The sequence below is a fragment of the Opisthocomus hoazin genome, chromosome 12 (genome assembly GCF_030867145.1).
Source record: "Opisthocomus hoazin isolate bOpiHoa1 chromosome 12, bOpiHoa1.hap1, whole genome shotgun sequence".
Taxonomy (NCBI): Eukaryota; Metazoa; Chordata; class Aves; order Opisthocomiformes; family Opisthocomidae; genus Opisthocomus; species Opisthocomus hoazin.
The window spans coordinates 7,828,000-7,853,183 of record NC_134425.1 but is presented as its reverse complement, the minus strand read 5'-3'; the positions used below and the strand labels follow the sequence as shown (position 1 = coordinate 7,853,183).

General features: G+C 39.9%; 1 protein-coding gene across 1 annotated transcript in view; it reads right to left on the bottom strand.

Moving 5' to 3' along the window:
* Nucleotides 1–21,780, bottom strand: part of PKD1L3 (polycystin 1 like 3, transient receptor potential channel interacting) — a 46,758-nt gene extending 24,978 nt beyond the window's left edge. Inside the window, 17 exon segments of the mRNA XM_075433418.1 lie at nt 211–405; nt 883–1,028; nt 1,251–1,451; nt 1,944–2,085; nt 2,347–2,467; nt 3,176–3,383; nt 4,018–4,132; nt 5,249–5,298; nt 5,973–6,071; nt 7,172–7,576; nt 8,248–8,477; nt 10,149–10,296; nt 10,712–10,822; nt 11,613–11,798; nt 15,002–15,166; nt 15,718–16,207; nt 21,556–21,780. Coding sequence (XP_075289533.1) covers nt 211–405; nt 883–1,028; nt 1,251–1,451; nt 1,944–2,085; nt 2,347–2,467; nt 3,176–3,383; nt 4,018–4,132; nt 5,249–5,298; nt 5,973–6,071; nt 7,172–7,576; nt 8,248–8,477; nt 10,149–10,296; nt 10,712–10,822; nt 11,613–11,798; nt 15,002–15,166; nt 15,718–16,207; nt 21,556–21,780 — 3,237 coding nt within the window.
* Nucleotides 21,781–25,184: the final 3,404 nt, after the last annotated feature.

Sequence of the window (25,184 nt, the reverse complement as noted above, 5' to 3'; positions counted from 1 at the left end):
CTGATGGATGATAAAACAAATTATTTATGTGGGCAAATAGTGAAAAAAAGCTGGAAACTGTGCCAAACACTGAGACTGATACTAGAAACTTGAAACCTCTGTTGATTTCAGGTGGTGATATATGAGCTTTTTATTACTTAAGAGCTGTCAGAGAATATGAAGAGTCCATTATATTGCATTGAACTGCAAGAAAACAAGTGTCTGGCCGACCTCTTTTCGTGTCTCCATCTGTAAAGATATGTTAAAGCTTTCCTCTTGGCTCTCCTGATTAAGGACTGATGTCACTGCCTTATACAGCTGGAAAAGACTCATGCTGTTGTTCCCATCTTTTAGGATGGTGTTTGCCTTCTCAGAGACAATAGCCTCCAGGGTCAGGTTCCCATCAATCCTGTCTGCGTGTCCAACCTGATGAAGAAATCAGATATGCTCTTAGCATTGCCAACGCTGTTATAATTATCTTTGAACAGCTTCCACAATCATCTTATTGACAGCCTAGCTAGAGTAGGACATAAAACTTTGTGTTCCCAGTTTTTCATGTTTTATTTTTAGTGGCCTGAAAAGGATCTTGCTGCTGGAACACCGGGGCAGAAGCAGGAGTTTTCTGGGCCTACATAGAGTAACTCTTGACTCACTGAACACAACTTATGCTGCCCAGTGTCCAAACAGATCATATTTTAAACTTCTATCCTAGAAAAAGGACAGTGGAAGATTCTTTTGACTACCTTGAGTCAACAAAGCACAGTCTCTGTTAGATAGGAAAGTGGTGATTGTGGCACATTCAGAGGGAAGTAGTAAGTGTAAAATGGGAAGAAGTTCCAAAAGTGAATCATGAGTTAGGTATCAACTTGAGAGATCTTGAAATAAAGTAATTCTACTGTGTACCTTCACTGAAGCATTGGTTTGAACTGTATCACCATAGCTGTTGCTAACAGTAATTGTCATATGTAAAATGAAATTATTTTCCTCTTCTCCAAGTGGAAGATAAACTGGGAAGAGTTGCGGATCTGGGCCACAGTGCAGGAGGGAATCTGAAACAGGAAAGAGGAGGTCACCTAGCAGACACCACGCAGACACCTCCTGTTCTCTAAGAACAGGGGACTTCAGCCTTGCTGTGTGCGGGCCTGGTTGACTCGGCATTAGTCTCCCTGGGGAGCAGAGCAGGTTGTGCCTTTGCTCTTGTTAGCAACAGTGACAATGCTTGCTAGAAACACGGAGAAGTGCTTAGCCAAACAGTTCACGTCAGGACTTACTTGATTTCAGATAGAAGCAGTATGTGAGCTGCCTGTTATGACTGGATTGGCATGAATCCACCAAGCAAGGAGCACTGCAGGAGACTGTGAACATGGTGAGCACTGATCCCTGCTTGGGAGACACGGCACAGCTGGGGATCTCAGGCGGCGGCACGGTGCTGACAAGGTACGTTTCCTCCCCGTAGCTACGCTGAGTCACTGCTGGAAGTGGAGGGAGCAGAAAGTCAGTGATAATCGTGCCCCAGCAGCACTGATCTTCGGACATTAATCTTGCCTACTTAGCAATGATGCTGTTTGTTCAGGCACCAGAAACATCAGGATGGGCCTAATCAGAAATTAAATCCTACTACTGAGCAAGCCATAAGAGAAGAACTATTAAAAACACAGTCGTGTTTGCATTATAAAACAAAGCTGTATTATTTCATCCAGTATTTAGTACAACATCGTTTCCAGAGGAGACTTAACAAAGATATTAACAGCTTGGAGTAAGATAACTGAAATTGTCCCACTGTGCAACAGCCTAGAAAAAAACTTAGCTCTGAATTATTTTAAAGAACCCACATATAAAGTAACAGCTCTCAACTTGCAGAATGATTTAACTTATTTGTCAGCGTGGCTGTGTGTGTTTAACGTCAGTGTGATGTCACGACGGCAGAGACTCAAAGGAGTCTGAAAAACCCTGCTTGCCCCTACCTGTTACTTTAATCTGAAAAGCTTCTCTCTGTGTCTGCAAGAAGGAGCTGTTCATTTTCAACACGGATGTGTTGCTTTGAAGCAAATTCAAAGAGTTCTGCCGGAAACCAGTCAGGCCACAGGCTAGAGGGAGGCTTGTAGGCTGGAAAATCAGATGGAAAAGAAAACATGACAGTAGAGGCTCTTTGCTGTGATTTCTATTGTGGTTTATCAGGAGCAGGGTGGCAGTTCGGTGCCCTTCATTATCACCCCTCCCAAACCTGGCACCCCCTTGTCTCGGTCTTCACTATAATTTCCAAAGCACCCATTTGACAAAGTATCACTCTGAGGCCACGTGGCATTCCATCAGGATGGATGTTTATTTTTGCCTGTGCAGTACGTCTGATGATTCTGATGCTCTCACCTTGGTTTGGAACGTGTTATCTAAATACCAGTTATAATATGTGGCCTGGGAGTCCTTCTGTCCAGAGACACTCAAAACAACTTCATCACTAGCATTCACTGGCTTGCAGTTTGCCTCACACCTGTAAGGAAGTAAGATGGTAGTAACTGTATGAGATATCATAGTCCTTGATGTTGATTGTTTTACTCTTACTTGATGAAAATCTGCAAAACCCCTGTAATATGAGACAGGTAATGCATGATTCACAAACAGCAAAGCACTTAATTTTAAAGCAAGAGATTTAGGAACCTTCGTCTCCATTTTCAACATGACTGAGACCAAGAACCCACAAACTATTTATGTTGCAAAACTGATTCAGGCTCTCAAATGAAGCCTGCCTCTATTTAAGCTACTGAAATTATTATATTAACTGACCACTGAAATGGCATTGCTCTTTAGTGAGGCACGAGACTCTTGAAGAACTCCTTAAGACAGGAATGTGTATCTGGGTGTCTAGTAGAAATTTCAGACATATCTTATGGCATTTATTCCCATTGTTTGAATGAATTTTGTATATGGAAATCTCCAATGTTGAAAGGATGTAGTGGGGTCAAAAAAGCTGAATGGTTTTGGGAAGAATATTGTTCAGTTTATAAAAGGATTATGTTCAGAAATATGGGCTGGAAAATGCAGCAAGACCCATTTTGTCTGTAATTCCTATGATGGTAAGGTATAAATAGATTTACAAGAAGTACATTATCACTTTATTATCATTATTATTGGTAACTGTGGTCTTGCACTATGTGCAGTGGTAGTATTAACCAGTGAATACTAGGGTTTACAAACAGACCTGATTTCCAGTTGCAGTTCTTGTTTTGCAGTCACATAGAGGCATTGCTCATCCTGCCTCTCTTCATTGCCATGGTTTCGGACTGTAACCCTGACAGTCACTGCTGACTTTGGAGGAGGAAGGCAGGAAGGTGGGATTTGCACCTCCGTTTGGTTGGTTAGGATTTTCTGTTGCTGCACACATTCGTTCCACTCCGGCCAGCAAGCTCCTGCACAAAGATTTCCTTTGTAATTGGAATAGCCATAACATCCCATGCCTCTTATAAAGGATTTTCCTGCCATAGGTTTCAAAGAGCTTTATAGAGCAAATAGTTTCCTGAACCCAATTTAAAGACTAAGTATTCAGAGTTCAGAGAACAGACTGACTTCTTCAAAGTACTGTATGAGGTCAGGGATAAATATGGGAACAGAACACAGACGTCCTGAATCTCAATCCAGTTTTCAGCCATAAATGTTTTTGCATCATGTTTGAAGCTAATTATTGCTGGTGTGTTGAGACACATGTACCTTGCAAATGCCTAACTATTTAAGTCGCTTGGGATTAGTTCTTGGCTATGAGAGTGAGGGCTCAGGCCAGGCAGATCTTGAAAAATTGAAACCTAGGAGTAGTCACGTTTGGGAAAAGACAAAACTGAGTACTATGCCATATTATATACCATAATTAGTTCAGTGTTAAAACCAGGAAAAGGTAGAAGGACATTCTTCGTGTACAGTGAGTAGCAAACTTTAAAGCCAGAGAGTAAACCATGCTTTAGTCAGATTTTCACCACTTGATCTGACAAGACAGTGAGTTTGATACTCATCAGATAGAAGCTGGTAGAAATGTTAAGGAAATATGCATACCACAGGACCAGAGGAAACTGGAATTATTGTTGTTGTCTGGCCAGCCAAGCGTAACAGTTGTGAAAGGATCCACATGACGACTTGGTTTAATAGATATATTTTTTCTTTTGTGATCCTAAACAATAAATGTATCAGTTAGGACAGGAGCATGTATTAACACGTACGTATAATGATAGTATGGAAGTAGAAGCTATGGGAATAGAAGTGGATGGCGCAGGGAAATTGTGTGGCAAAATACTCCCAAACTCCTAAGTGGCTTAGGAGCCCAGCTCCCATTTTCAAAACTAATGAAGGTACTTAGGAAACTAATTCCTATTAATTTTCTACTTTTGGGCCAAGACTTTTAACCCTTGGGCAATCATTTGCCTTGTAGTACATGTTCTAGTACATTCCCTTTTTATCTCAGTTGGATACATTACAGCTATAGATAAAGAGAAGGAGGAGGTAGCTGAATTTGTCTTTCTGTGCAATAAACTGTGATAATCTTAGTTTTGAATTAGATTTATATTCCTCTGATGCAATATATTCTTACAGGCAATCTGTAAAGCATGATGCCTTCTGGTCAAGCAGCACATCTTCTATAGCAGACATCTGTCTGCTAGTGTTATAGTTAAAAACTAGACCTTTGAGATGATAACAAAATACTGTATCTGGCAATTTTATTATTTAATTGTATGCAGCTGCTAGCAATTGGTGTATCAGTAGTTTCTCAGTTTGCCATAAACTGAAAATTTCTTCTTTGCAAAGTAACTTACACATTCCAGTATAGAAGCAGGAAACACTTAGAAAGAGTATAAAAATAAATTAAACTCTGCTTGAATGATAGCCCCTCAAAGAGAGGTTTCCATTAGTCAAGTAAAGTAAATAATTGTCCTGGTTTTGGTTGAAACAGAGCTGATTTTATTGCCTCCCTGCTCTAACAGTGACAATAATTTAAAAATTAATCTAAGCTCATTTCAACTTCCAAAACTGAATAATTGTGAAGCTCATTTTCTGTAGTCTTGTAATTGTTACTTGCAGGCTTTTATGAATTGTAGACTGAATGCCTGTAAACAGATTTGTCTCAGAGACTTTTGCTGTAGATTTTATGTTAAACCATAGGAGCACAGAAAATCTAGTCCATAATCTAGTACACTACAAATATTTCTTTTCAATATGTTATGCAGCACTTTTAAGAAGAAAAATTTCTAAGCATTTGAATTTTAAAGAAAGATCCTTAAATAATACTTACATTTGTCTTTTGGGTATTTGTTCTGGAGCTGCCTTCTTCCTTAGCAGAATCTGTTTAATACAAAAAAGAGCAGAAAAATGTTACCTGTAAAGCTTTTAGATATCCTCAGTGAATATGACTTTATTACACAGGATTTGACTACCGACAGTCTGAAAGATAGCTTTATAGGAATCAGACTCTAGAACTGTGATAAACAGACTAGTTACAATAGGTAAAATTGTAACAACAAGCTAGGCACATACTATAGAGAAGATGACCCTGATTCTTCAAATATAGTGGTGTAAACAAAGAAAAATGGAGGGAAAGCACTGGAAAAGTCTCTATAGGATTAGTATAAAGTAACTTTATTCCTGGTATAATCTGCATTGGTAAATGAAAGGATGAGCCAGCTAGAAGAATCTACTGACAGCAATTTATGAAACTGCTGTGTTGCAAATATTTCCTGGTTTCAGAGCTATGTCCCAAGCCATAAACATCAGTAATTATTTCTAGGACAAACAGCAAATGTGCAATGTGTAACATATACAGATTGATGCTAATTTATGACTGCTTCAAAGCAAGGGAATCTGCCTTCATCAGGAGGAAGCCTCCACAAAAGTTTTCAGCACTGTTGCTGGAAGGAAAGCAATTACTAGATGCAAACCATAAACATTCCGCGCAATGCTCTGATTGCAAAAAGACACTTATGTGGTCAAAACCAGAACAGTCAGATTAATGCAATTACCTTCTTTATGAGAACTGTTGGCCAACACAGTGATGAACCCAAGATCCAGACTCATGTTTGAGAAGGCATTCATGGCCACCACTTTCAGTAGGAAAGTACCTAGAGAAGACAAATGGCCAGCTAAGAATAGCACTGGGACCAGTCCATCATGTTGGGGATATAAAATCCGATTTGTAAAGAAAATCCTGTTCTTTTCTGTTAAGAACTGTGGGGTTTTTCTGATGAGTTTCCACTCCTGAAAGGCTTTTCAAGGAATATTCTTCCCTTTTATCTGAGCTTTTTAATAACTCAGCTGCCTTTGCCCTAGCACTTGCAATGCTATTCTTTGTCAGCTGGCTATGATATTACCACACAGGAAACTAGAGGTGTGCTAATACTGGAGTCCAAATGAGTTTAGGCATCTTCAGACAGCAGCTGTCTTGTTTGAAAACTTCTGCCTGAAGGGAAGGGATGTTCAAATGAGTATAGGGAGACCAAATAAAACTTTTAATATTGAATAATTTTAAAACATAAAATGAAATTGTAATTAGCTTCTAGTGTTCCAGCTTTGGCATGGGATTTGAACAGTTCATTAGAGGAGGAAACTTTTTTATCTTCTGGCACTGAATTAACTCTTAAAGACAATCTCCCTAATCCCACATTTTAAAGGCTTTGATTTCTCAGTAATGCAAAGAAAAAAGCTTATTCATAAGCAAGTCCAACAAAAACTACATGTTGGAAACCAATGCACAGAAAAGCTCCACTTTTCTTTGTCATCTCTACTGAGAACTCCTCAGATTATTAATTACTGCAGTGTAAAATGCAGATGAGTGTAAACTTGAAAAGTTATGCATGTGAACAAACCAGAGAAAAACACTTTGTGGTTCAGAAAAATATCATAATTTGTACTTGAATCAGATTATGTAATGAAAAAAATAACCCCTGGTTCGCTATGTGTTTTTTATTGGAAAAATCAAGTGAAGCCTTGCTTTCAGTCTCTGTGTGGAGACCCGTTTGCCAGCTCAATTTTTTTAGCTCACTTACAAGTCAATAAGACCATGCTGTTCATACTGTTCTGCAGACCAAGTCTGAGCAGCTAGAAAAGCTACCAAATTCAGCTGTACATTATTGTCCCCTACCCCAGGGTGCTGTGACTGTTTATGTGAACTCTGCTCAGCTGTGAGTGTCTTGGAAGTACAGAGAATGTCAGCATGCTGTACCTTCAGAGTGCACGGGAACGATGTACGTTCGAGGCTCCCCTTGAGGGCCATCGTCTTTGTGAGAGTGAGTTTCATTAGATCCAGTCACCTCAAACTTCAGCTTATCTGGGGCACCGTGAGACACAGAGACATTTATCTCCAAATTCTCCCCCAGCTGCAGAATGTGAGAAGCTAACACAGCCTGAAGACCAGATATTGGCTCAATTAAGTGAACAGCAATACTCTCAGAGATCTCTGATGCCGTTGTGTTGCTGGATGCTCGGATTTCCAGCCGATGTATCCCTGGGCCTAGCAGCTCTTGAGAGGCACTGTCGAGTGTCACATTGTGAGGGATGGTTCCTTCCTTTGCACTGGATTCGGTGAGTGTCATGTTATCTGCTAATATAATGTAGGTCACTCCATTGCCTGCAAAAAGACAGTTCAAAATTTCTCACAACTTGCGTAATAAGCCATCCAGTTCTGGCTGCTTTTTGCAGCACTCAGGTATTTATAAACGAGTCATAAGAACACTGCAGCAATGCAGTCATATTTAATAATGTCAGTTCAGGTGCTTTTGTGGCCCTCTGGGCTCGCTATGGAAGTCTGTCATGTGTTTTCTACTGGGAGTGTTAGGGCAGTCAAGAGAATTCAAACATACGCTACTGAATTTTATTTTTAAGAATATATGTGCATTCCAGGAGCTTGAAATGAGAACAAAATATAGATCAGCAAATGTGACCAGCTCAGCATGGAATCCTCTTACCCTCAATCAGAGAAGCATTTCTGTGGATTACTAACTTCAAATATGGAAATATTCCTACTGGCTTCATGTGGATTCATGTGACTAAAGTTATGCTCATACTTTGTCAGCTTTGTGTAGAGAGGAAAAGGGTTTATGCTTATGTTTGAGGTGGTGTAATAGCTCTGAGAAAGAAGCCCTCCAACGAAGCTGAGAGCATTCTGTTGCAGGAATGCAACAATTAGAGGGAAAGCATTCACTAAAACAAGTATTGTTTTCCATAACAAAAATCCTGCTTCTGTCCCATGGGTAACATATTTAGCCTGCTGTTTAAGTCATGCAGTGTAATTGCTCTCACCTCCATTGAGTTCGACTTGAATCCACAACAACTCCCCGTACAGTGTACGGCAGTGAGAGCTGTTCCCGGATTCATACTGGCTATAGCATCCAGTAACGCTCAGCTGATCCATCTTGTCTTGAACAGTCACCTGCTTCTGTGCCATCACGTGCCATTCGCTGGTGGTGCATTCCACATAAATAGTAAACTCTCCTGGAGATGAGTATCTATACGTGATGTTGCTGATCAGTCTAGAATAGAAAGAGAACAGCTGCTTGTTGTGGAAGACTGCCCTGGGAAGTCTTACGTGGTAAGAGTGGTCACTGTTCCCAAATTTCTGACCTGACTCAGCTCTCCTGCAATCACAGTAATCCCTCAGTTATTTACATAGAATTTTTAGGGTTGAAGATTGTTCCTTTGTTCCAGCTATGGTGTCATTAAGGATGTATATCAGGGGTGGTCATTCTCAAAGTATATCTATAAGGGTGGATACGTTTTGCTGTAAAGTAGGTCGATTGCAGTTCAATAACACGTGGCATTAGATCTGGTTTGTGACTTGTTGGCTCTGAGCACAGACATGTGACTATGCACATTGGAACATGGAAGGGTGCCCTTAATTCTCTATTCTTTATTTTATTCCCAGCTTACCATCTCCTACTTGTATCAGTGGAATCTGAGGCTGCTCAGCATATTGTCAGAGTGATCCCTTGCTTTTTTTTTTTTTATGTGCATCTGCTTCTATACTTGCCCATGCTAGCAAAAATGCCTCTTCACTCCTGGGTCTGGTGCAGCTCGGGTCATGATAGCAATAAGAGATGAATGGATATGAAGAAGTCTGTGGTAGTTGCTATTATTACTCACAAGCACAGGGAGATGGTGAAAAGAATCTAAGGATATACTTCTTGAAAGGCATGTACCTTGGAAGGCAAATAAGTAATATTCCTGGTGCTATTTTCGCTGAACAATTTATATTTTTATCATGGTACCACCTAGCAAATGCAAACAAAGATCCCATTGATAATACATATTTTTCATTAGCTGTTTTAATGAAGAGAAAGTTTTCATTCTAACTGGACTTCAGAAACATGCCAATGACAATATCAGACCAGAAAAGGCAATTCCACTAAGAGTGCATATCAAACTGAACACAGAAAACAGATGAGAATGACTGCGAGCCATTTAGTAGGTGAAGTAAAAGGGCCTCCCATAAAAACAGCAAGTCTTTGCTTAGGGCTAGCAAATGTATTTCACTTAAAGGTTCACCATCAAAGATTTTTTTCAAGTTATTTACAGCTACAGGCCTGTGTCTGTAGCTCTGTGACAATGTTTACTGTTTCTAGGATGTCACTACTTTTTGGTTTTCGTTCTTCTACCCTTATTTTTCTAGTTGACTCAAGTGGGATTCCATTAACAGACAAATAAATTTCTAGAGCCATTCTCTGTCATTCCTAGCACTATGAAAAGATCTGATGTTTAAATCCAGCAGAAAAATGTTTTATCTTTTCAAGACACAATTTTTATGCAATTAAAACAAAAGAAAAACTCCAGAATGCCATAGTATTATTTTAAATGTTATTAAAAAAAATATTTAAACTTAAAAAAATAATACTTGCCTGTTTCTTTGGCAATTACTGACATGTTTTCAGTAATTTTGTGTCTTAGGATCTGGAATGAATTCTCTTAGTAAGAAATAGAAATCACTTGTCATAATAAGCAGAAGAAAGATTGTGGTTGGCAGCTTGACATAAAATTTTGTATAAATTTCATAACAAGGTTCTGCAGAATCCAAGTGTCTTGTATGTATGGTCTATTATTAATCTACGTAATTTTTAACATCTTATTTAAGAGACTCGGAACATTAAATGAAATGCAAGCAGTGAAATTTACTGCTTGTCTGATGATACACGAAGGATATATCTTACGTTAGAGGGTAGTAAGGATCAATAGTGTGGCCATCTCCAGTGCTGATGATACAGGAAAGGTTGCCAGAGTATGGAAAAAGCAGCCAGTTCAAAGTGACTGTGATATTTTCAAAGACAAAGCATGCATCTGTTACAGCCAGCTGCAGACCTGTAAAACATAAGGACAGAATTCAGTGCCCTTGTTTGTCTACATTTCTTACATAACTCAATTAATTTTCATCCATTGAGAGCAGGCCTTCTTCAAAACTGAGTTGATACTGCTGCTAATTTGAGTGCATTAGTGGTGTGACAGGGAGCCGATTCTTTTCCATATCTCCTGGTCAAGATTCTTGTTGGAACGTAATTTCATTTAAGTCTGTTTTGTGTGTCTGAATTTCCCGGCTTTGTATCCTATCAAACCCCTTGGTTAGGACAGGGAAGCTGTGCCTGGTTTTAGTGGTCACTGCTCTTCCAGGTTCTTCTCTGAGGAGGGAGCAGTGATTTTTAAGATTGATATCAATGGTCAGAGTGTTGCAGCAAGGATGGGAATAGGCTTTTAGCGTTGACAGCCCCCTCCCACTTACCTTCCTTGCAGTGGTACTGAATAGACAAATAGCTTCCCGAAGCTGGACAAGGATCTCCAAACAAAGTGCCATCCGCTGCCACCTGGCAGGCCTGAAGACCATGACACTGGCCTGGAAAGAAGGACCGTTTTATATGAACTAGTGTGTTTTGTCTTTGACTGTCATAACAGCTCAGATGAGAGATGATTACAGAAATAAAAAGGGGGGGCGTGCAATATCATGTCACTGGCTGCTAGACAAACTCCCACATCGCTTTGACTTAAGTGTGTTGCTTATTGCCTGGTATTTCTTAGCACCGTTACACTTTGTTGGAATAAAGCTGAATTAGAGAGGGTGAAAAAAAGAAGCTATGTGTTTTGTTTCATTTTGGCTGGAAACCCAAAGAGTCGCCATAGGGACAGACCACAGTCACTGTTGATTCTGGCAAGCAGGGGTGCCCTGTAGCTCCAGCGGGCTGTATGCTTGACACACGGCAGACAGCAGCAGATCCCTCCTGCCCTCCTGTCCCCACGGATGCCAGCCTTTTCACCCCTCCTGGTTTGGAGTTAGCTTTGTATGGATGTGTGTTCTTCCATCTCTGTCAAACCTAGGTTCTCCCATTGAGTTCATCAGGGAATCAGTGTGCACACACACTTTCTTCACACAGTGAGAGGAACCCTTGTTCTCCATTTGCTCCCCCTCTCCTTCTCTGAAACTTTGCTCCCTGCAAAATCCCTCCTTTCCATCCAGCCTCCTGTGGGAACCTCCTCCATGTCAGAAGTTCTCTGTGATTCCCTTCATTTTAGGAATAACCGACTTTCCTATTCACTAAATCTACTGAAATACAAGACAAAATATTTTAGGGAGCGGGAACTTTGGCATGTACTCTATGCTTCTGAAAAGCAATACCATAAGATACTACCTGCTACTTCATCTTGGACACTGATCCAACTACAGTCTTCATCTGTATCATACTGGAGAGGAGTCTCCAATACACAGTAGTGAGGGGTCTTCCGTCCATAGAAGCTCTCTCCAATTTGAAGAACTTCTCCTGATCCACACTGTACAGTGGCATTGTAATTACCACAAGCAATGCTCTGGCCAGATTCTAGTAGGAGAAAAAAGTCAGATTTAACTTTTTGAATTTCTGAAGAATCCTGCTACAATTCTGCATATCCCTTTTTTTGTTTCTTTTTCTTCTCTTTTCTCCCTTTTAAACTGAACAATTAAGAAAACCAAAAAAAAGAACAAAGAATAAAATATTTTTCCTTTTTTAAAATCCAAAGGAATAGATTTATGATTTTACTACCTTAAACAAAAGTTTAGGAAGATTTTTAATAAACCAAAATATTTTAATTTTAAAAATATACCTATTTTTGTGGAAAACACTTAGCATTTCTTTGACCTGCAGTACTGGAAGGTTTAAAGTTACTCCTTAGTTCTGAAAGAGGCTTGTGGCGGTGTGTGATTTGCATCCTATTCAGATAATTGCTCTGGAGAATAGTTTGCATATTAAGTGTGGGACATGATCCCATTTCTGCTACAGAGACACCTTTGTTCCTATGTGATATTTGAATGGCTTAATTCAGCAGGATTGCTCAAATGAGTAAGGTCATATCTCTAAATGTGTACACCTCATTCTTTGATTAATCTGGGACAGTTAATTATCTTTCAGAATTCTTAGTATCTGGTAGTAATCAGGATACTTAATACCCTGAAGAGAAGGATGCGAAAGACTGCTCTCGTATGGGAGTGTTGCAAAAGAATGTTTTTGTGTCAGCTGTCTCAGGTTTATATATTGTTCTTCAGTTGCTGTTTTGATCATTCCCCTTAAAAACCTTGATTAACAGTGCCAATGTGTGCACACTGCAGTAATTGTGTCCTATTGTTATTTAAAGGCTAAATCTAAGCCTGGCTGTAACTATAGCAACATGATCAGTTTACAGATTAGAGCCCTCTAAATAAGCTTGAAGCATAATTTGCTGTTAAATTCTAATATGGACGGTTATCTCATGCATTTTTTTGTTCTTTAGTTTGTATAGAGAGTTCCCATAGTGTTTGCTCTCTCAGCAACTTTTACATGCAAAAATGTACAGAGCCTGGTTTGTGTTCCTATGTACAAACCCTGGTTCAACACATACATTTTGACTATATCAAATTGCTAACCTACAGAGCACCAAACAGTAGAACAGATAATATAATAATAAGAAGGAAAGTTTTACTTGTGTTGAGAAACACAAATAATACTAGGATAGATGGCCAAACAAAGCATGAAGGCAGAACACTGTCTGGTTAGTTGTTCATGCACATATGACCTATTGTCTCAGATGATCAAGTAGACAAGTTATCAGGTTTCAGAGATATTAAATTCAAATAGTGGTACCATTTGGAGTTACCTATATAGTTGATTTGAAATTTCAAACTCAATGTTAGTGTGAATCAAACCCCACGGTAGCTGTGTGTGAAGGTGTGGAGTATCACTGTGCCTGTTTTGCAGAGACAAGCTGAAGCACTGTCAGGTTGCAGGAACTTCCAAACATTCAACACCCAGAGAAACTAATGAAAATATTGTCCCTGTTTCTTTGGGATATTGGATCTAATTCCTTGCATGCAAAGCTGCAAGAGTCTACGCTGTTATCGAAATATGTATGTGGATTAATGGACATGGTCTGTATATACTGAGAATAAGGCCATAATTGCCTCAATTGCCTTGTTTCCTGAGTAATGGAATGATGGATGTAGTGTAGGGTATTTTTCCTCAACAATGCGAACACTCTTTGAATTTAATGGGCTGTAAGTCAGATCCTATGGCAGCAGATGACAGCTTCCTTATAAACAGGTTTCTACTATGGTTGTAATGGAAAAATAATTTTAGTCTGTTTTTGCAAGGAAAATAAGCTTAAGGGGCTGTGCTGTCTGCCAATTTCCTCTCCCCCAATTATCGTTGCCATTAGCCGTCTTCAGCAAAATTTGGTATATAGATATAAACCTGAAAACACCTTAAAATTTCATGAAAATCAGTCACTAGATGGAAGAGAAAGAGCTACATCAGTGCCTCTGTTAGGAACAGGGTTTATAACCCAATGTTTATCTGTTCCTCGATGTGGGATTCAACGGTTCAGCACGTACAGCTGGAGCCCTGGGGCAGCTGCAGAACTGCTCGGGAAGGAGCTGAGGCTGGGAAAAGTGTTTGCAGAGGTGAGACATGCTGGGGATATGGGAGTGAACTGGGAGTGCTGAGGAGGAGGGTAGGGAGGGGATGTGGAACAGAAAATCAGGACAGGAAACAAAACTCTATTAGTTTTGCTGATTGTGAAATGACTTGTTAATTACATCAGAAGTAGTACAGTACCGGACCAGGGCAGTAGCGCTGCTAGGGCTTGTGGTAACCTGTACTTGCATACTGGATTCAAAGACTTTTTTTTATATTAGTGAGCCTACAGCCAAGACTGTCCCTCCAGTGCTTGTGACCTTAGTTCTAGTTACAGTTTAAAATGCTTGGCTTTTGTGCAAAGCGTGAGGAACACAAATTCCCCTCATATCTCTGTGTTGAATGGGACAATATTGCCGGCATTCCTTTCCAGGACTGTTTGTTCCAAGTCACAATTTAAGGAACATAGTGTCTGTAGATTTTGTGTCTGAGCACTGAAATGCCACCAGGAAGTACAGGTTCCTGTCTGCTTCCGTATCCTGGGGAAGCCCTTGAACTTCACGTGATGGAAGGGTCTGAGGAAAAACAAGAAAAACTTGCTCTCACCTTTGCTTACTCCAGGCAATTAGGATTGGTGTCTCTGGAAGTCTGGCTCTATTTTTGCTTCAGTTACAAATGGAAATTATTTTGCACATATTTATGATTAAGAGCATGTTTACAGGACAGTCGTACAGCTCCCACGTAGCTCAGGTACTATGGTGTTGTGGGAGTTTATTCTTGCAACCACGCTGTTATGCACTACTCAAAATGGCTTTAAACTAGCGAGCTTACATCTGCTGTAGACATGGACACGTTTAGATTCACTCTCAGATCCATTTCTATTTTACTAGCCCTCTATTGGAAACCTGGACCTTAATGGCTATCTGCTGAGCACCTACATCTCCCAGTGATTTCTGGGTTCTTCCTTTCTTTGGATCAGATCTTACATCAGCGCACTGGAAGAAGAGCACCTGCTGGGGTTATATGGCTTTTTGCTTGTTCACGTTTAAAAAGCTTTATTAAGCTATTGCGCAGCCACTTTCAAAGCAGCAAGGCACAGTTTATGCACAGTGGTGAACAAGGCATGCTCACTTCTCAGTTCCAGCTGTTGTGTATCTTACCAAACTCGCAGATGAAGTCAAATTCCTGGCTGCAATTTTCAGTCACACCCCACTGATACTTGGCATTCTTCAGAATGTACCCACATGTGGATGAGAATAGAGATGGATGATCCTTGTACCAGTTACTGTAGCTTATATTTGAAGTGTCCAGCCAAATCATTGACCCTGTGAATAAAGTAATCATGTCCCAAGTGTTAATTTTCCACAGTAACACAATTACAGAGTCAGAGCCTGTAGAGCAAGGCTGTAGCCCTGCTCCTACTAAAGCAGAGGTGGTTTAGTCTGCATAGGGATCTTGAATTACATTTTATATTTAACCTGATATAATCACTAAAAGAGACACCACCACTTCCCCCTGTGCTCCCAGCCTCAAAATTCCACCATTTCCCTTGCATCAGATCTTGCAGCACTTGCTAGTGTGATGAATTGGCTCAGCTTGCTCTTCCACTAGAGAACTAACCCACCACATTTTTTTCACTGGATCAGCAAGCTGATCTAATTCACCACCACAAGATCTGAAGGAAAGGGTGACAAATGCAACTGGGAAGCGAAACAGGCAATTAAAACATCTTAGTATAAATCTGAAGTTACAGCAACACAAGACAGTGGCTTTTCAGCAGATGTCTACAGAGGGACTGATTGCATTTGTTGTCATGTTAAGTGAGCATCATGGGCTGATACAGTTTTAAAGAAGACATGATTTCAAAATCACCTACCGTCAGCAGTTTCATTCAGCAAGGAGTTTGAGATCAGTCCTATCCACCATTCCTGATCCTCAGCAATATGTTTTTGCAAGAACTCTTGAGTTTCCTCATTTTCAATAAAGACAAGATGCCCCCCTCCTCTCTCACACCAGCTCTGGGCACTTGTGAAGGTACGCTGGAATCTAACAAATTCATAGCACGAATGGTTGAAAGCTAGCTGGTACTTTGAGCAAGGGATTCCTTCATCAACGGTTGCCTCCTCCACAGCCAGACATACAGCGAGAGAAATTAGAACTGCGATCCCGAGCCACATTCTCAGCTCAGTGCCCTGTGTGGCACTGATCTTACGTATCACACCACCACTCTTTTATCTGCCTTCTCCAAAAGCTTGAGATGTCATCCTTGTCACATCATCTGCATTTGTCTTCCTCTTTGCTGCTTGCAACAATAGCAGCAACAGAACATGGAACAGATTGCTTGTAATATACAATGCTGATTGCGTCTGAGGATACACACAACAAGTGCTGATGCTAAGTCATTGCAGTGGACATTGTGAGGCCTATTGTATAAATGTCCCATTCCATGTGAAGTCAGTCTGAAGAGAAGACATCAGGGTATTGCTTTCCTCATGAGCAGAGGAGATAAAGTTGATATATGCTATTGCTGGACATATGGGAAAGTGAGATAAAGCTCCTACATCAAAGACAAGCTGGAGGTCTTTGCAACAACAACAGATACAATAGTAAGAATGAGAGGAGGATGAGGAAAATGAGAAACACAAGGGAAAACACACACGGCTCCTCTAGATACATTTCATTGTTTTGAATTGCTTTATTCTTAAGAATTATTATTTGAGGTGCTTCTTTTGGATGCTAATGCAATGTCTATAATTATTGTGTCATATTCATCCTGTCCACCTTTTTACACATGCACAGGTTAGTCTCAGCTGTCCCAAGTAATCTTCATTTTGAAGTGTTGTGCCTGTTTAGAACTCCACACCCCAAGTGAAATGCTCCCATCATTTCTTAAAAGCTAAGTTGCTTAACTATATAGAGCTAGGGTGTTCATACCTGCTAGGAGGTAGAAGAGAAGGCCAGAAGCTACAACAGTGATTTAGAAAAAATGAAAGTATTGCCTTAATCATCAGAACTACTTGGGAGCCCTATGTGCACGTTCCAAAGGCTGCTGATGGACTTTGGGAAGACAGCCCAGCAACATTTAGGAGCTGAAATCCTTAAGTGCTTCTGAACTTCCTGACAAAAGACACCCATCAGGTTTACAAGGCCACTGGATTAGCAGAAATACAGTACAAATAAGGATCTTTAGCTATTGTGATCCTCCTGTCCTCGGTATTAACTCCATTAAATCTGATGCAATTATTATTGATTTATAGCACCATAACCTGACACTGAAAGAACATGCACTTATATTTAGACATGGATCAGTGAGCCAGCTACTGCATCACAGAGATGCAAGAAGCATTGATGTTTGGTTGACTTCCCGCATTGCAGAAATGCCACCTGCATTGCATTATTGAGCTGAAGGTAATGCACATATCGCACAGTATGCCAGGCCAGCTCTAACTCTCTAAAGCTTTCTTGCAAAGTAAAGTGTGTACTGCATCCAGCAAGCATTTAAGAGTGGTCTGCAATCCCAAGACCTTTTTGGGCCTTGAGTTCATAGTCACATTGCTCTGCTGGGTAAAGCAGGACTACGATCAGGGTTTCCAAGATAAAGCTCATGGGAAAGTGTTTAATAGGTAGGACAATTGCATCGGAGGAGAGGAAAGGGGAAGAAAATGCAATGTGATGGAGGGATCGACACTATGCTGGATGTCCCTTTCCCACCACGTTTGAGAATCAAGACTTACCTCAGCTATGGAACCCTCGGGGCAGATCCCACATTAATTTCTGACTGATTAATAGGGAGGGCTTATGGAGCAGCTAAAATGTGAATGTTTGGACTGTGGAAGGCCAATCTGTATTCTAATTAGCTGATGGATCTGGTGCCAGTCAGTGCCCAGACACCCATCCCCTTCCTGGAAGAGACCATATAATCATGATTATCAGCTGGTTCTGTTGAGGAGGTCTGCAAATTAAGAGTCCCATTTTGGACAGCGTACAAATCTTCATAGGCTTCAGTTTGGGAACTCCCAACCCAACTCTTTTATATTCAAGCTGTTGCAAAAGTCAGAGGCGAGGGCAGCTGCTGTTCAGTTAGTTGGCCACTGTATATTTTCATGACATTCCCTCCAGAGTCTTAGCTTCTTCTTAGGTCATGCTGACTTGCCAGACTTTGAGGAAGCTGGCAGCCAGCCCTCCCCTTTTGTCCTTTTCAATATGAGAAACACAGCCTGTTTCTGAAAACATGGGTGTGACGAAGGAGACTGTACTTAAATATGTCTGGCTCAGTGACACTAAATATGCATTCGCAGTAGGTGCCATTGACTCACATTTGTGCTGAGTGGATTCTGTAACATCGTCAAGTTCTCTCTCTGCAACTGGAAATTTGACTACATGAACATACTGCTAAAAATGCCAGAGCTGGAGATGCCACAGACTGTGCTCTGTGAAGCTGCTCCAAAGCCATGGAAATTAATGGAAGTCTTGTCTCTGGCTCTGACAGATTTTGAAACAGGCACCAAAAAAGAACAAATAACGTTTGGAAATGTCTACAAATAAAGCCAAGCTCTCCAAGCGAGTTTACTGTTGGCAATTTCTACAGCAGTGTAAATTTTTTTCCTAATCTACGGTTGCTATAAGTAACTGATCAACTGTCTGCAGCAGATGGGGAATGGAAGAAAGACAGTTTCCCTCTTTTGCAGTTTGTTGACTTCATGTATTTTAGTGCCAGTAAAGCAGTCTGTCAGTTTATTCTGTTTGCCACAAGGAAGAGAAATGCATTTACAGAAAAGAAAATACTGCTTTAAAAGCATCAAAATTAGCATCTAGGGACCTCAGGAAGAAAGAAAATTCCTGAAAGCCCTTTTCACTCATAACTGAAAAAGGGCTTGATTTTGAATAAACAATGCTATTTGGATTTACCATTTTGTAGGAAACATGCTTTTTGCATTTTTCCTGAACAGAAAAACTTTTTTTAAAAATAGTTTTCTTATGCCAGAATTCCACATGGAAGCCTCACGGTGTAATGGTTTATTAGATTTTTTTTGCTATTTGCCTTTGTGTGGCTGGCTGAATTGAAATAATTTAAATAGTTTAAGAAATTACTTAAATAGTAACATACGCTAGTGTGGAAGAGACAAAATGGTGCACCTGGCTGTGTAATCTCATCTTGCATGTTTCAATAGGGAGTCACAGACGTGCTGAATTAAGCTTCTTGTGTTGTCCCAAAGGGGTGGCTGGCAATTACAGCAAGTTCCCCTCTTCTGGCTGCCCGTAGGAGTGTGGCTGACCCCTAACAGGAATTGTAAAGCCACCTAAGTATCTTCAGGGAAGTGTCAAGCGTAATGTCAGCTATATAGATTTTGGATACACCAAAACCATTCAATTGCTGGCTTTCATTTGTCTTTAGCATAGTTCTGAAGAGCTGGGGTGGACTCACAAAAGAAAAATCTATACATAAACGTTGGTTTTAGGGAACTATGAGCTCTCTGCATATAGCCAAGACTTGTTAATCCTTGCTCAGTTATATATCTGCCTGAAAGGCTGATGTAGTAACCACGTGTTCTGTACCAGTGACTTAAACTAAAACATATTCACTAGCTAAAATAAGGCTTGCAAAGCAATTGTGTTTTGCAAGCTTTGACTAGAAATTAGTGACAAAGCTTTCTCAATATTTTCACACCCTCACTCCAAGCTGTGATAAAGCTATGAATAGATCCTTTGTTTGTGAACTCTCTTGCGTCTGTTGGAATAAGTCTTTCATTTTTCTCAGAAATGTTTTAGGGGGCCCTGCAGATCTCTTACAGAGTCCTAACTTGCCCTTATGAGTTACACCAGATGGTCGCCATCAAGAGAAAGTTTCTTCAGAAAAGCATTGTGCTATATAAAACATCACAGAAGACAATGATGAATGGATTTCAAATGGATCATTTGAGACCTATTAATTTGTTGTTGTTGTAAGTAGAAGCTGTTGAGGTGAAAGAAATCTGAAGCATATTTTATTTACAATGCTGAAAAAGTTAATAGGTGTTAAAAAAACAATGGTGGCCTACACTGAGATTCTGTAAGGGAACCTTCTAGGTGGTGTTCACCACTGCTAAAAATGGAACACCTTAAAACCAGCTCAGTTTTGGTAGCCAAATCTCAAAGTACTCATAATCGCTAATTATTTTTTTTTTTTTAATCTAAGCTTATATTTGTAAACTATATGCCATTTGGAAAGTTCAGCTATGTATGCCTAAATTCTTGTAGAACAGGAGATGAGCACCCACAATGCTTATCTAACATATGTAGGTTGGTAGGCTTGCCTTGACACCTTTGCAAATCAACCTTTCATGCCCCAAATTAGGCACCAAGCACTGGATTGCAATTTTTTAAAAATAACAAGCTGGCATTCTTGTTCAACAGAATCGATATCTCTATAGCTCAGGGCATCCTGAATCCAACTGCAAATTTTTCAATGACCAGCTTCTGCTATTAGAAGAATATGGCTGATCCACAAGACTTTTCTATTTCTGAACTTTGGTGTCCCAGACCTGAAAAAAATCAGTTCCAGAGATTCACTGGGCTATTGGAGAGGTTGGTGCACAGACAAGGAGGAGAGGTATGGTACAGGCACTGACTTCAGGGGTATTCTGACTTGTACCCTAGTGCAGATTACAACTACGTCATGACAGCCTAGAACATCCTGCAATTCAAAAGGCCATTGCAGCACAGCAGAATATCTTGACAGTCCTTAACAGAGGCCAGAAAGTGCTAGATTTGAAGAGTTAAGAAAGTGAAGCGCTGCCAATGGGAAGGAATAAGTCACACTCCCATTCATTTTGGCTGTTGTTCATTTGCCTTGAGGAAGAGCAAGTAAATTTACTCTCTATAGGAGGATATTACCATTTTTACATTCCTGAATATTACTGAATATAATGTATAGATTTTATCAGGAATAGAAATATATCTCTGTTCTATGAATTGAATAATCATATAAATGGAAAACTGATTTATATTTCTCTGGCTTTCAGGTAGAAAAAAGATGATTTTCACGTATCATTAACTGGAGACAAGATCATGAGTGGTCCATTTTATGGTGTCACGTACACTTCTGCTGTGTGCACAACTGCCTCTTGAAAAGATCTGTTTCATTATTACCCAAAAAGGTAGGAAGTACTGAGTACCGAGCAGGCTGTCCGGAAAGGGATGGAGAAAATCCTCCTGTACACCTACATCTTCCATCTCTCCAGCTGGCCTTAGAATAGCCCATCTGCCAATTAGTTTAAGAAGGTGGGTCACAATCACACATCCTTCCTTTCTGCTCTCCTGGGCTGCTTGTCCGGATAGTGAGACCCAGTTCTTTGCTGACTCAAAAGGGTTTGTTTTTGTTGTTGCTCTACTGTCTAATTTTCCATGTGGCAACACAGTGAACTTACCAGTGAGTCCTGCCAAGTTGCAATTTTGATGTTATCTTGTTTAGAAAAACAGGGAAAACAATTCTTATCTTTGCAGAGTGCAATAATTAAATTATACTTTAGTGCCTGACCTGATGGGGTCAGGATAAAGATAAGTAGGACTACATTCAGTAGTTGCTGAGTTGGAAATAATTTCTGTTTATAGGATGTGTATGTTTATCTTCCGGCACAAATGTTGCCTGGATAAGTCCCTGAGGATCTTCTCCTAGGAAATGTCCCTTTGGAAGCAGCTAATATTGACTTTGGGGTTGTAGCTTGACTTTCCTCACCTGCCACACTGTTGATGCTTCAATACTTTCCTCCTTCCCAGCTAGTTCCTGTGTATTATTGCCTTCCACAGCAGAACTTCGATTGTTGGGAAGAGGATAAGTGTGCCCAGTAAGAACGTTAATTGAGCTAGGGTTATTGATGTCTGGGGCTAGCCTTGAATTCACATAGAAAGTAGCAGAGCTATCTGAAGCATCTGCTGACACCTCATGTGTTCTTATGCCCATGACTGACTGTGGTGCAATTTAGATGTGCCATTACCTTAATATCTTAATTAGAGGACTGTTCTAAGGATTAAAGGTACCCTCTTTGGGTTAGACATTAACTGCTGGTGGATACAAATGGACTGAGCTTTTCGTAGCACACACACAGAGGCAAAGAAATTCCTTGGATCTGAATCTGCCGCCATCACGACTCCGCTGCTGTCTCTGCAGTCACTCCAGATTTCCCTAAGACTGGCCAGATTCCCAAGGCAGTCCAGCTTCCATCCCTTGTTTGTTTTATTTAATTTTGTTACACATTTTTCTTCTGTTTGTTATGAGCTATTTCTGAGCTTTCAGGACATGAAAACAGAAAGAAAAAAGCTGTGTTACAAGTTGTTTTCATTAATAATGTCTTTCATCAGCAGATACCCAACAACATATGAAAGAGATCAGCTTCACAATCCCCATAGTGAGAAGACTGGAGGTCCAGAAGTCTCTCTGTTCAGAAGCACTGTTTTTGTGTTATGCACTCTACACTCCAATGCCACCCCACTAAAACCAGAAAACAGTTCTTTTTAGTTTTTCTTTTACATTCTCCCAAACGTACAGTACGCTAAAAGGTAAGGCAATGTGTAGCAGCATGAACTTCTGTCCCTGTAAACACCTGTAACACCATTTCTACACCTTCAGTGGCGGAACTGAATGCCAACCTTCATGTTGTCATTCTGCCCACTTGAAAACACATTACCGAACTGTATAACATATTAAATATTAAAACATGTAAATAGTCTTGGGATGTTGAAAGGTGCAGATAGGGTTATAAAAGTCTTACAATGAGGAAATTTATGTGGGTGTTTTGGCTGTTTACTTGTTTAAGTGTCTAGTGTTTAAATGTTTGGGCATTTAAATGTTTGGGCATTATGATGACCAGGTAAGCTCAGTCTGGATACTGCTGTGGGTGGGCTAACAGTTCTGTGCCTCATCACTTGAAGAGTTTTAATAATGTTACATTACATTTTTATTTAAATGAACAATTCAGTATTTCTGATGAAATCTATTAAAAATATGACTGTGATAAAAGGAAACACCTTTTTTGTTTATCACAAAAAATACTGAAATCTCACCAAAAAATAAAATCTCATCAAGAAAATTAAAATCTCACAAAAACAGTTATTTTGATCCAAACAAAACCTGGTCAGAATAATATATGGAAACTATTGTTATTTGAATTTGAACAAACTATATTAGTAGTTTGTATTTGCAATTATACTTGGACCGCACAAGAGAAGTATTCCTACATAGTGCTGGTGGTATTTCTTTCAAAATGAGATCATGTCGATAAGACAGTATTTAACAAAGATTAGAGCTTACATCTCCTGGCACAGCGAGACAGCAATCAGCGTGATTTCAGCAAGAACGACTATAAAGTTCTCATCTGTTTTACTATTGGAGTCATTATTTGGTAAGAAGAGATAACAGTTGATAGCTGAAAGTTCTTAGCACAGCTTAGAGTCATATTCAGGTAATTTGACCTTTGTTAATGGGCTTTAATTACAACTTGAATTTTATAGGAGAAAGGTTGAGATTAACATGAATGAAGTACTTATATTTCAATATAGAGGTAAGAAATCATATTGGTTTCTCTCTGATTTATAGGAAAATTATTTGCTTCCTGTGTAAGTAAACAACAAGTACAAAGGTAGACACATGACTATGATGTTATTGTTATGGTAGAAACTTCGTTATACTAGAAACTCAGTTAACCAGCTCCTCTGCCTTGAGAAATTTTGTTTTGATTGACCAGAGAAATCGCACCCCAAATGTCATCCCCAGCCTTGTGTGGCCACAGAGTACAGCCAGACCAATGCTGGACAGGGTGATGCTTTGCTCCAGAGACGTCTTCACGGCCCTTTTTAAGTTCAGGAGGGAAGCTCAAGGCACTCAGAGACTGGAGGGAAGTGAAAGCAAAAAGAACCCAAGAGGAAACAACTTGTAGCCTTCACCACAATTGTTTAAAGCAGAAAAAAGTACAGTGAAGAGAGCCTGTCTGTGGTGGGGAGCTGGTGACTGCAAAAACATTGTCATGAGGGGCGAACAGAGAGGGGAAACTGTGGGGAGAAGTACTGGATTTGGTTGGGGGAAGATTTGCCTTTGAAGGATTCTGCAGCTGGACAGTGTTTGTAAATCGGGTCAGGCATCAGGAGAGGCTGTTCAAACCATGGCGTTGGATCATTTGCATTGAAGCTTATGTTTTCAGTGTTCCTTACTGGGAAGAGTAAGACAGCACAGCCTCCCTGAGTTTGTACAGTTTTGGTAAATATTATATGTGTGAGTTACAATGTGTCTGGTAAACCCAAGATCAAAGAACTGCAGGTAGTCTCTCCAGAAGGGGGTTGTATTTCCTCCGTGTTCCCTAAAACATGGAGTTCTGTAACCCTCTCTGTGTTCTCCCATCAAACAAAGGGAGAAGAAATACTATGAAATGATAAAATTAGAAAAGTCACTTAATCCACATCTACTTCTGCTGATAATTATACATGATAATTGTAAATCAATACATTGATATTTCTCCATTTCAATGTAAAAAGGGGGAATTACACAGTTAGCAAGAAAATTCATCGCTCCATACTTTACTAACTGCTTATCTGTCATTAGCATGATGAAAACAACAACAACAAAGTGATTCACTGCTAAATAAAGTATTTTTCACTGACAAGCAGGAAAAATGAACTTTACAAGGCCTCGTTACTTAAGTTGTACAAAATATGGGACAAGACTTTCAGGCACAGACACCTGAAATTAGCTATGCAAACACACTTGGGTTGATTTCAAAAGTTGCTGGATATCTGCAGCTCCTTGTTCTTCCATTCAAATAACTTTTAAAAAGGTTTCCAATTATCTTCTCTTGGATGAATCTTAAACTAGATGAACAATTGTGGTGAAACAGGGCAAAAGTCATTCGAATTAATCTTTTTTATTGCTTGCTTGCTCTATGGAAATCTGCTAGGCAGTGCTACAGATTAGACGGCTCACAGGTCAGAGAGTTAAAACTGCAGCCTTAAGAGCTGTGGCCGTGCAAATGGATGAGGATATGCTGAAGAGAACATACTAAAGCAAAGCAGGGCATCATGGACAGAGAAAATGTCCCCATGGCTCAGTGGAAGTCGAGTTAGCAGGTTTTGCTTTTTTGCCAGATCCTTTTCAGTTTCTAACATTGCTGAAAAATCACTTACTTGGCTTACATCTCAATACACACACACACACGCACTCTCACATGTATGCATATATATATATATACAGATATTGTATGTGTTTATGTTTATATATATATATATCTGCATATGTGTATGTATGTGGACTTTGATACCCTTCATCTCCTACAGCCTTCTGGTTCAATCCTGCTGTTTCTTTATTAATACTACTGACTC